This window comes from Salmo salar, chromosome 01, assembly GCF_965601325.2.
Source record: "Salmo salar chromosome 01, fSalSal1, whole genome shotgun sequence".
Taxonomy (NCBI): domain Eukaryota; kingdom Metazoa; phylum Chordata; class Actinopteri; order Salmoniformes; family Salmonidae; genus Salmo; species Salmo salar.
The window spans coordinates 6,891,611-6,904,879 of record NC_138291.1 but is presented as its reverse complement, the minus strand read 5'-3'; the positions used below and the strand labels follow the sequence as shown (position 1 = coordinate 6,904,879).

Here is a 13,269-nt window from a genome sequence, read left to right as displayed (position 1 = left end):
ACGAAAATGTCGTTATGCTGAGGAGATGGATGTAGATGTGTTAGTTATTGACGTCATTAGTTATTGATGTTTATTAGTTACGTTCGGAACAGAGGGTATTTTTCGTTGGGGATTTTCCCACGTTACATTGTTGTTCCTTATTTTGTAACTTTAATTATGAATTTAATGATGAAAGGGAATATCCCATGAGTTGCTGTTTCGTGTCATTAAAAGCTGTAAAGTAGTCTGATGTGTGCTGCCGCTCTCAAACTGTACAGTGAATATAGACGTCATGCGTTGGTATAGCCTGGGTACCGGTCTGTTGACGCTATCATTCCAACTCTTTTGTCAACAAGTTTGGCTTGGCGAGGAGTGGCGAGGAGCACAAAGGAAACCAACTGGTACTCAGGCTAACGCTAGTGGTTGATGGGCTGCAAAAAAACAGAGACAGGATTTAAACAAGCTTTCCCTTGTTAGAGCTTCATAGTTGTACCTTTTTATACCTAGAAACACTTGATAAACCTATTATAGTCTTTACCTCGGCACACAGCTTCTGTATCCCAAATGGCTCCCTATTTAGTGCACTACTTTTGATTGGGATCTGGTCTAAAGCAGTGCGCTATATAGGCAATAGGGTACCATTTGAGACATATACAGTGACATTAGTGACACTTGTCATTCGCTCTGACTTAGTGTACGCTCTGGGATGTCACATTGGTAAAGGATACTTTCAAATGAGCCCTTTAAAATCCCTGCGGGGCTAACTACAGTATTTTCAAGAGAATTCCAGGGCCATGGTAAGAGGATGCTGCAATGACGTCTTGAGGCATCCTCTTTGTAAGCATATCCATTTATTTGATGTCATTAGGAATCATACAAAGCCTACAGTATTGCAGGGTGATTTAGATACAGTCATCATCCATCTTCCAACTGCTTTTTATTTTGGGTGTTGGTTATTTTGGTTGTTTTGGGTGTTGGTAGGCCTATGGTGATGAATAATGTAATGCTGCATCAGCAGTGTAAAGGCTATATTGGCTGCCTGGTTGCATGACTGAGTGGCCAACATTTAACCATGACTGGAGCAGTAGGCCTAGGGTAACCATGACTATTGGAGCAGTAGGCCTAGTGTAACCATGACTACTGGAGCAGTAGGCCTAGTGTAACCATGACTACTGGAGCAGTAGACCTAGTGTAACCATGACTACTGGAGCAGTAGGCCTAGGGTAACCATGACTATTGGAGCAGTAGGCCTAGTGTAACCATGACTACTGGAGCAGTAGGCCTAGTGTAACCATGACTACTGGAGCAGTAGACCTAGTGTAACCATGACTACTGGAGCAGTAGGCCTAGTGTAACCATGGCTACTGGAGCAGTAGGTCTAGTGTAACCATGACTACTGGAGCAGTAGGACCTAGTGTAACCATGGCTACTGGAGCAGTAGGCCTAGTGTAACCATGACTACTGGAGCAGTAGACCTAGTGTAACCATGACTACTGGAGCAGTAGACCTAGTGTAACCATGACTACTGGAGCAGTAGGCCTAGAGTAACCATGACTACTGGAGCAGTAGGCCTTGTGTAACCATGACTACTGGAGCAGTAGGCCTAGTGTAACCATGACTACTGGAGCAGTAGACCTTGTGTAACCATGACTACTGGAGCAGTAGACCTAGTGTAACCATGACTACTGGAGCAGTAGGCCTTGTGTAACCATGACTACTGGAGCAGTAGGCCTAGTGTAACCATGACTACTGGAGCAGTAGCCCTAGTGTAACCATGACTACGGGAGCAGTAGGCCTAGGGTAACCATGACTATTGGAGCAGTAGGCCTAGTGTAACCATGACTACTGGAGCAGTAGGCCTAGTGTAACCATGACTACTGGAGCAGTAGGCCTAGTGTAACCATGACTACTGGAGCAGTAGGCCTAGTGTAACCATGGCTACTGGAGCAGTAGATCTAGTGTAACCATGACTACTGGAGCAGTAGGACCTAGTGTAACCATGGCTACTGGAGCAGTAGGCCTAGGGTAACCATGACAACTGGAGCAGTAGGCCTAGTGTAACCATGACTACTGGAGCAGTAAGCCTAGTGTAACCATGACTACTGGAGCAGGGTTAGGCTAAAAAGGGGGTAGCACAATGCAACTCCAGACCTATAGAGGGGTAACATGGGCAGCCTGCTCTTGCTGCTTGACTGAGTTAAATCTTCATTAATACCACTGACAACTCTCTAAACACTTAGTTGTTTTTCTGTCTGCCTCTTTTGTTGAGTCATTATGGAGGCTACTAGACAGAATTCACTTTGGTCTTTACCGCAGGTGCACTCTGCCCATCACAGGCCTTATGGAGAGAGAAAGAGAGCAGGTCAGAGAGAGAGACGGGGGTCATCTAGGATCCAGGCCAAGTAGAGACAAATATGGTAATTATCCCAGGATGTAGGCCAAGTAGAGACAAATATGGTAATTATCCCAGGATGTAGGCCAAGTAGAGACAAATATGGTAATTATCCCAGGATGTAGGCCAAGTAGAGACAAATATGGTAATTATCCCAGGATGTAGGCCAAGTAGAGACAAATATGGTAATTATCCCAGGATGTAGGCCAAGTAGAGACAAATATGGTAATTATCCCAGGATGTAGGCCAAGTAGAGACAAATATGGCAACGTTTCATAACTCTTCCAGCATACAAAGTAGATTTTCATTCAGCACTTTTTCTGTAAGCTTGTTGTTATACAATTTTGAGACTGAAATATTGATATTTGATTCAAGCAAATACACTTTGTAGAAACTGTCGGTAAGCATCAACTTGAATTAGATATATTTTTTTAATGAAGGTTGATGTTGAACCATTGGTGTTATTTATCCATACTCATTTTAATTGATGTCTAAACCAGCTGTAGACGAAGGTGTCGAAGATGGGTCCCGTGTGGCTCAGTTGGTACAGCATGGTGTTTGCAACACCAGGGTTGTGGGTTCGATTCCCACCGGGGACCAGTACGGAGAAAAAAATGTATGGGATGTATGCATTCACTACTGTAAATCGCTCTGGATAAGAGTGTCTGGTAAATGACTAAAAATGTAAATGTATAATCATTTGAGTCATACGGTGCCGATCCTAGAGATGGTGAGTTTAAAAAAAAGTATTTGTGCTCAATCCAAAAATAAAAGAGAAGAAAAGTCTATCCCTTAGTCCCTCAACACACCTTTCTTTTATTGTCCTAATTTATAATTCTAGAAATGTGTATACAGTCGCTGGGCGACATTGGCAGTTTATTTCAATATACAGTATAGAGTTATATCCTACCCTATGCTGCGCATGCAGAGCGTGCGTCAGACATGGTCGCTTTAACATCCAAAGTGATGGTCTGTTTGGCAGATTATATAAATGTTGGAATGTCCTTAAACATTGTTCTAATTTACATATACTAGCCTACTTACTTATACATACAGTACACCGAGTGTACAAAACGGCAACGCTGCTTGGGTTTTTCACACTCAATAGTTTCCCAAGTGTATCAAGAATGGTTCATCATCCAAAGGACATCCAGCCAATTTGACATAACTGTGGGAAGCATTAGAGTCAACATGGGGGGGGGGGGTAACTCAATATTAGGAAGGTGGTCATAATGTTTTGTACACTCAGTGTTGTAGTCGATAATAACAATATCATAATTTGTCTTTATTATTAGAAGTGTTACTATTACTGATCTCTTGGTGTTTTCTGTATTTATGAATATTCAATAAATTATAGGTGTCCAAAAACATTTAGCCTTCTTCAAATATTTTCTCTCTGCTGTGCTATGGCATGATAAGAGCTTGAGAGGCTGGGTAGCGGCACACATCCGCCTGCATGCACCAATGGACATTAGAGAGGATGGAGAGGAGGAGACCGATGCCGCAGAGATGCTTGTACCTATACTCCACTTTGCCACTTTACGGTTAAAGTTGAAGACAGACAACAGCAGGTTTGTTCAGCAGCATGGCGACGCCTCTAACTGACCAGGAGAAACGTAAACAGATCAGTATCAGAGGAATAGTCGGTGTTGAGAATGTTACCGAGTTGAAGAAAGGTTTTAACCGACACCTCCACTTCACTTTGGTGAAGGACAGGAACATAGCGACTCCGCGGGATTATTATTTCGCCCTGGCGCACACGGTTCGAGATCATCTGGTGGGAAGATGGATCAGAACTGAACAGTTTTACTATGAGACCGACCCCAAGGTCAAGTTTGTTTGTTTCAAACTTATTTCCTTTTCCAAATATCATGCACCAATTTACGTGGATAATTATCCTGGCTACCTGTTTGTCTTGTCCTCATTTGGTCCGCTGGTCAGAGTCGCCCCTCTCTTATTTTATTTTCATCATCAAATCAAAATGTTTGGGTTACATACACATGGTTAGCAGATGTTATTGGTCACATACACATGGTTAGCAGATGTTATTGGTCATATACACATGGTTAGCAGATGTTATTGGTCACATACACATGGTTAGCAGATGTTATTGGTCACATACACATGGTTAGCAGATGTTAATGTGAGTGTAGTGAAATGCTTGTGCTTCTAGTTCCGACAGTGCAGTAATATCTAACAAGTAATCTAACAATTTCACAACAACTACCTTATACACACACATGTAAAGGGATGAATACGAATATGTACATATAAATATATGGATGAGCGATGGCCGAAAGGCATAGGCAAGATGCAGTAGATGGTATAGGATACAGTATATACATATGAGATGAGTAATGTAGGATATGTAGACATTATTAAAGTGCCGTTATTTACAGTGACTAGTGATACCTTTATTAAATGTATCAAAGTGGCAAGAGATTTGAGTCAGTATGTTGGGAGCAGCCACTCAATGTTAGTGATGGCTGTTTAACAGTCTGATGGCCTTGAGATAGAAGCTGTTTTTCAGTCTCTCGGGTCCCAGCTTTGATGCACCTGTACTGACCTCGCCTTATGGATTTCACATGACTGGGCAGGGGTGCAGCCATAGTTTGGCTTTGGAGAGCATAGGCCCACCCACTAGGGAGCCAGGCCCAGCCAATCAGAATTAGTTTTTTCCCCACAAAAGGTCTTTATTACAGACAGAAATACTCCTCAGCACCCCCCACAACCCCCTTCAGACAAACACGTGGTCTGCGGTTGTGAGGCCGATTGGACGTACTGCCAAATTCTCAACAAAAAAAACGGGGGTAGCTTATGGTAGAGAAATTAACATTCTCTGGCAACAACTCTGGTGGACATTCCTTGAGTCAGCATGCCAATTGCACGCTCCCTCAACTTGAGACATTTGTGGCGTTGGGTTGTGTGACAAAACTTTACATTTTAATGGGGGCTTTTATTGCCCCCAGCACAAGGTGCACCTTGGTGATGATCATGCTGTTTAAATATGCCACACCTGTCAGGTGGATGGATTATCTTGGCGGAGGAGAAATCCTCACTAACAGGGATGTAAACACATTTGTGAACAATTAGAGCAAACAAGCTTTTTGTGCGTATGGAACATTTCTGGGATTTTTTTATTTATTTCAGTTTATGAAACATGGGACCAACACTTTACATGTTGCATTTTAGATTTTTGTTCAGTGTATAATACGAATTGTAATTCGTAACATATCATACGAAATCGGTGATGGACATCCACAAATGAATACATCCTATCCGAAATGTAACATACTCTATGATACTGAATGGAGTGTCTCAGATGGAATATGAAATGCTCTGAGACCAGGTTGGAACAGGAGGACACCTGATCCTAAATCAGCACTCCTTCTCTGAGATGCTTTATGTATATGGTCCAATGTTGTCTTTGATTGATTGATTTATTTATGTATATGTATGTGTTAAACATTTTAAATATATATGTATATGTATATATATGTATATGTGTGTGTATGTATATATACATATATGTGTGTATGTATGTGTGTGTATGTGTATGTAAGTGTAACCGATGTGAAATGGCTAGTTAGTTAGCGGTGGTGCGCGCTAATAGCATTTCAATCGGTGACGTCACTCGCTCTGAGACCTTGAAGTAGTTGTTCCCCTTGCTCTGCAAGGACCGCGGCTTTTGTGGAGCGATGGGTAACGATGCTTCGTGAGTGACTGTTGTCTGTGTGCAGAGGGTCCCTGGTTCGAGCCCAGGTAGGGGCGAGGAGAGGGACGGAAGCAAAACTGATACGTGTGTGTGTGTATTTTGAAATGTTATTGACCGGTACAGATTAGAATATGAAATAGATGAGAGGGATACAGTGCAGAAACTGAGTGGCGAAACAGGGGATGGAACCGCTCCTAAATGTTCCTGTTCTCCTGTCCAGCGGGTGTACTACCTCTCCTTGGAGTTCTACATGGGCAGAACCCTCCAGAACACCATGATTAACCTGGGGCTGCAGAACGCCTGTGACGAGGCCATCTACCAGGTGAGATGGAACCTTGTAGACGATCTACCAGGTGAGATGGAACCTTGTAGACGGTCTACCAGGTGAGATGGAACCTTGTAGACGGTCTACCAGGTGAGATGGAACCTTGTAGACGGTCTACCAGGTGAGATGGAACCTTGTAGACGGTCTACCAGGTGAGATGGAACCTTGTAGACGGTCTACCAGGTGAGATGGAACCTTGTAGACGGTCTACCAGGTGAGATGGTACCTTGTAGACGGTCTACCAGGTGAGATGGAACCTTGTAGACAGTGAGTGTATAAAACATTAGGAACTCCTTCTTAATATTGAGTTGCGTCCTCTTTTGCCCTCAGAATTTGTCGGGGAATGGACTCGACAAGGTGTCGAAAGCGTTCCACAGGGATGCTGGCCCATGTTGACTTCCCACAGTTGTGTCCCGTTGGCTGGATGTCCTTTTGGTGGTGGACCATTCTTGGTACACACAGGAAACTGTTGAGCGTTAAAAACAGTCTATAGTCTTACCAGCCAGGTGAAGAGGAACTGGGAGACGTCAGGAACATGTCTGCAGGCAGAAACGACTAGTGCCGCAGACAAACAAACTTTCTTATAAGAGACAGACTATCACATGAACTGTGACAGCGTGATTAACACACAACCTTAGTCATGACCTTTATGAACTTTTGAGTGTCGAGTAATGCAGGAGCTCAAACACATTATTGGACGCTAAAGCCTAGTTTACACCCTGCGTACACGCTACGCAAAATGGCGATCCTGCACAGAGTTATGAATTGCAGGACTGAACATATCTGCGTACGCAACGCTATTTAGAGTAGCTGCTTGTGGGGTATAAACTAGCCTTTAATATGGGACTGGGAGTTGAGCGAACTGAATTGAGTTGTTTTTGTCTGTCGCGTAGCTGGGTTTGGACATGGAGGATCTGGAGGAGATGGAGGAAGATGCAGGGCTGGGTAACGGAGGCTTGGGCAGACTGGCAGGTACAGTACCAAGATCCATGTGTCTCTCTGTCTGTCTGTCAGTCAGTGTGTGTTAGGCTGCTGTTGGCTCACCAGAACAGGAAGTTTACACCACACTTAGGAGGCTGCTGTAGGCTGGCTGTCCACATCAACACGAGGAGGCTGTCCGGCCCACCACCGCCACTAGGAGGCTGTCCGCCCCACCACCACCACCACCACCACTAGGAGGCTGTCCCGCCCCTCCACCACCACCACTAGGAGGCTGTCCCGCCCCACCACCACTAGGAGGCAGTCCGCCCCAACACCACCACCAGGAGGCTGTCCGCCCCACCACCACTAGGAGGCTGTCCCGCCCCACCACCACCACCACTAGGAGGCTGTCCGCCCCACCACCACCACTAGGAGGCTGTCCCGCCCCACCACCACCACCATCACCACTAGGAGGCTGTCCCGCCCCACCACCACTAGGAGGCTGTCCGCCCCACCACCACCACTAGGAGGCTGTCCCGCCCTACCACCACCACCACTAGGAGGCTGTCCCGCCCCACCACCACCACCACTAGGATGCTGTCCGCCCCACCACCCCCACTAGGAGGCTGTCCGCCCCACCACCACCACTAGGAGGCTGTCCGCCCCACCACCACCACTAGGAGGCTATCCGCCCCACCACCACCACTAGGAGGCTGTCCCGCCCCACCACCACCACTAGGAGGCTGTCCGCCCCACCACCACCACTAGGAGGCTGTCCTGCCCCACCACCACCACTAGGAGGCTGTCCCGCCCCACCACCACCACTAGGAGGCTGTCCGCCCCACCACCACCACTAGGAGGCTGTCCCGCCCCACCACCACCACTAGGAGGCTGTCCCGCCCCACCACCACCACTAGGAGGCTGTCCGCCCCACCACCACTAGGCTGTCCGCCCCACCACCACTAGGCTGTCCGCCCCACCACCACTAGGCTGCCCGCCCCACCACCACTAGGAGGCTGTCCGCCCCACCACCACCAGGAGGCTGTCCGCCCCACCACCACCACCAGGTGGCTGTCTGCCCCACCACCACCACCACTAGGGGGCTGTCCGCCCCACCACCACTAGGAGGCTGTCCGCCCCACCACCACCACCACCACCACCATAGGAGGCTGTCCGCCCCACCACCACCAGGAGGCTGTCCGCCCCACCACCACCACCAGGTGGCTGTCTGCCCCACCACCACCACCACTAGGGGGCTGTCCGCCCCACCACCACTAGGAGGCTGTCCGCCCCACCACCACACACCACCACCAGGAGGCTGTCCGCCCCACCACCACCACCAGGAGGCTGTCCGCCCCACCACCACCAGGAGGCTGTCCGCCCCACCACCACCACCAGGAGGCTGTCCGCCCCACCACCACCAGGAGGCTGTCCGCCCCACCACCACCACTAGGATGCTGTCCGCCCCACCACCACCACCAGGAGGCTGTCCGCCCCACCACCACCACTAGGAGGCTGTCTGCCCCACCACCTCCAACACCACTAGGAGGCTGTCCTCCATCACAGACAGACCTCATTATACTTGTCTTATTTTTTGTTGTAGTTTTTCAAATGGAAACTTACATTCATGCATTTATACACGATCACAATATCTTAGCCCCAAACAAAGCAGTGGCAACCTTCCCCTAGCCTGGTTAAACCCACCTAAACATTATGCTCACCACTGAACGTAGCATTCAGTCTGGCTTAGCCAGGCTAACCTCCTCCATAGGAATATGACATATGATGGGAAGACTACCGTAAGCACTTATCCCCGTACTACACCATACTTCATCCATACAGTTTGTCTTGACATTCACTGTATCTGTATCCTCCATCCAATTAACGTAGAGTTTCTAATGAACATTTGCATGATTGTATCCTGTATAGCTTGTTTCCTGGACTCGATGTCTACCCTGGGTCTGGCAGCGTACGGTTACGGCATCCGTTGTGAATATGGGATCTTCAATCAGAAGATCAAGGAAGGTTGGCAGGTATTAACCATAACACTTCACTGCATAAATCTACTGCATTTTAAAAAGGGTCAATCTGGGATTGCTACATCCATTTTTGTACTTGTAAATTATTTATACAGTGAGCTCCAACAGTATTGGGAGAGTGACCCATTTGTTGTTGTTTTGGCTCTGTACTCAAGCACTTTGGATTTGAAATTATACAATGACTATGAGGTTAAAGTGCAGACTGTCAGCTTTGATTTGAGGTAATTTTCATCCATATCTGGTGAAACGATTTTATAAATTACAGCACTTTTTTGTACATTCACATGTGTATTAAAGTAGTGAAAATTATGTTATTTGGTCCCACGCAATGATGACATCAAGCTGGTGACTCATTTGCTGTTTGTTTTGGTTGTGTTTCAGATTATTATGTGCCCAATAGAAATTAGTGGTAAATAATGTATGGTGTCACTTCTATTGTCAATAAGAATAAAATATGTTTCAAAACACTTCTACATTAATGTGGATGCTACCATGATTACGGATAATCCTGAATGAATCATGAAATAATGATGAGTGAGATAGTTAGACGCACAAATATCATACCTTAAGACATGTCAAATATCATACCTTAAGACATGTCAAATATCATACCTTAAGACATGTCAAATATCATACCTTAAGACATGTCAAAAATCATACCCTAAGACATGTCAACTATCATACCCTAAGTCATGTCAAATATCATTCCCTAAGTCATGTCAAAAATCATACCCTAAGACATGTCGATCTCTCAACTTTTCAATAATGGGTGGTTACCATTCTTTTGGGGGGGGGGGTATGATAAGATTTCATTCTTTGCAGTACACTATAATTTAATTGTACAGTACAGGTTGCGTGCCTCGTCACTTCAGTCAATGAATAATCAGTACAATCTAGTTTCAGCGTTCAAAACTACATTGCACTGCAAACACACAGGCCAAATTCAAAAGGGCAAAAAAAAAACTCAGCCGTGTATAGTAGGTCATTATCAGAGTCTAACAAAGGGCAACAACACGATAGCTTTCTCAACCTCTGAGCCAACCACCGGCTGGCGCAACAGGCACCGCCTGCGTCCCATATGGCACCCTATTCCCTACGTAGTGCACAACTTTTGACTAGGGACCATGGGGGGCTGTGGTTAAAAGTAGTGCACTATATAGGGAGTAGGGTGCCGTTTGGGACACAGACATTGTTACACTACGGCAACAGAGAAAAGGAGGCAGTTGGCAGCAACTTCCATTCCTGTTAATGATTGGCCAACACTGCATAACTGGGTTCAAAAACTATTCTAAATCATTTAAAATACTTTATCTGTGTTTGATTGAGCCTGTCTGGTGCAATGGAATCAATAGAATAGTTGCCAAAGTGCAAAACCCACCCATCTGGCACTCCAGGCAAACTAGAGCAAACACTAAAAGTATTTTGAAAGATTTCAAATAGTATTTAAACCCAGGTCTGCAACATTGTGGTGGCCCACTTCCTCTCTGTCACCATCCAGCCTGGATTCAATTAAGCAAAGCTTGATGATGAGTTGGTTCTTTGAATTAGCTGTAAGGCAAAAAAAACTAAACGTGCTCCCAGGGGGGGGGGGGGGGGGGGGGGGGCAGGACCAAGTTTGAGAAACCCTGCCCTAGAGGGCTGTCTAAATCTTTCTTAATTTAATTATTTTATTCTGCCAGGATAATCCACTCAGTAACACTTGCCTCTTCAAAGAGTTTAGTCTGCAGAGGCTTAACATACTCTCAATATGAACTGCCTTCTGTACCTACTACTATATATACTATAATACTACTATAGTAAAATACTATTATACATACTATACTACTACTATAGTATAATGCTGCTACGACTATACTATAATGCTACTATAGTATAATACTATTATACATACTATACTACTACGGTTGAAGTCGGAAGTTTACATATACCTTAGCCAAATACATTTAAACTCTGTTTTTCACAACTCCTGACATTTAATCTGAGTAAAAATACCCTGTTTTAGGTCAGTTAGGATCACCACTTTATTTTAAGAATGTTAAATGTCAGAATAATAGTAGAGAGAATGATTTATTTCAGATTTTATTTATTTCATCACATTCCCAGTGGGTCAGAAGTTTACATACACTCAATTAGTATTTGGTAGCATTGCATTTAAAATGTTTAACTTGGGCAAACGTTTCGGGTAGCCTTCCACAAGCTTCCCACAATAAGTTGGGTGAATTTTGGCCCATTCCTCCTGACAGAGCTGGTGTAACTGATTCAGGTTTGTAGGCCTCTTTGCTCGCACACACTTTTTCAGTTCTGCCGACAAATGTTCTATAGGATTGAGGTCAGGACTTTGTGATGGCCACTCCAATACCTTAACTTTGTTGTCCTTAAGCCATTTTGTCACAACTTTGGAAGTATGCTTGGGGTCATTGTCCATTTGGAAGACCCATTTGCGACCAAGCTTTAACTTCCTGACTGATGTCTTGAGATGTTGCTTCAATATATCCACATAATTTTAATTCCTCATGATGCCATCTATTTTGTGAAGTGCACCAGTCTCTCCTACAGCAAAGCACCCCCACAACATGATGCTGCCACCCCTGTGCTTCACGGTTGGGATGGTTTTCTTCGGCTTGCAAGTCTCCACCTTTTTCCTCCAAACATAATGATGGTCATTATGCCCAAACAGTTCTATTTTTGTTTCATCAGACCAGAGGACATTTCTCCAAAGAGTACGATCTTTGTCCTCATGTGCAGTTGCAATCCATAGTCTGGCTTTTTTATGGTTTTGGAGCAGTGGCTTCTTCCTTGCTGAGTGGCTTTTCAGGTTATGTCGATATAGGACTCGTTTTACTGTGGATATAGATATTCTTGTACCTGTTTCCTCCAGCATCTTCACAAGGTCCTTTGCTGTTGTTCTGGGATTGATTTGCACTTTTCGCACCAAAGAGACAGAATGCGTCTCCTTCCTGAGCGGTATGACGGCTGCATGGTCCCATGGTGTTTATACTTAGGTACTATTGTTTGTACAGATGAGCGTGGTTCCTTCAGGCGTTTGGAAATTGCTCCCAAGGATGAACCAGACTTGTGGAGGTCTACCATTTTTTTCTGAGGTCTTGGCTGATTTCTTTTGATTTTCCCATGATGTCAAGCAAAGAGGCGCTGAGAATGATGGTGGCCTTGAAATACATCCACAGGTACACCTCCAATTGACTCAAATGGTGTCAATTAGCCTATCAGAAGCTTCTAAAGCCATGCCATCATTTTCTGGAATTTTCCAAGCTGTTTAAAGGCACAATCAACTTAGTGTATGTAAACTTCTGACCCACTCGAATTGTGATACAGTGAATTATAAGTGAAGTAATCTGTCTGTAAACAGTTGTTGTAGAAATTACTTGTGTCATGCACAAAGTAGATGTCCTAACCGACTTGCCCAAACTATAGTTTGTTAACAAGAAATGTGTGGAGTGTTTGAAAAACAAGTTTTAATGACTCCAACCTAAGTGTACAGTCGTGGCCAAAAGTTTTGAGAATGACACAAAAATTAATTTCCACAAAGTTTGCTGCTTGGGTCTTTAGATATTTTTGTCAGATGTTACTATGGAATACTGAAGTATAATTACAAGCATTTCATAAGTGTCAAAGGCTTTTATTGACAGTTACATGAAGTTGATGCAAAGTCAATATTTGCAGTGTTGACCCTTCTTTTTCAAGACCTCTGCAATCCGCCCTGGCATGCTGTCAATTAACTTCTGGGCCACATCCTGACTAATGGCTGCCCATTCTTGCATAATCAATGCTTGGAGTTTGTCAGAATTTGTGGGTTTTTGTTTGTCCACCCGCCTCTTGAGGATTGACTACAAGTTCTCAATGGGATTAAGGTCTGGATGTTTCCTGGCCATGGACCCAA

At 44.9% G+C, this 13,269-nt stretch overlaps 1 protein-coding gene across 4 annotated transcripts in view; it reads left to right on the top strand.

The window, feature by feature from the left end:
• The first annotated feature begins 3,956 nt into the window (after nucleotides 1–3,956).
• The window catches only part of pygl (phosphorylase, glycogen, liver), a 109,066-nt gene continuing 99,753 nt past the window's right edge, over nucleotides 3,957–13,269 (top strand). For 2 of the 4 annotated variants that reach the window (XM_045709822.2, XM_082960746.1), the window contains exons 1-4: nucleotides 3,957–4,199; nucleotides 6,307–6,408; nucleotides 7,305–7,383; nucleotides 9,262–9,365. In XM_045709822.2, the coding sequence (XP_045565778.2) occupies nucleotides 3,957–4,199; nucleotides 6,307–6,408; nucleotides 7,305–7,383; nucleotides 9,262–9,365 (528 nt within the window). The remainder of the gene's footprint in view (nucleotides 4,200–6,306; nucleotides 6,409–7,304; nucleotides 7,384–9,261; nucleotides 9,366–13,269) is intronic. The other 2 variants (XM_045709846.2, XM_045709887.2) reach the window with 2 other exon arrangements.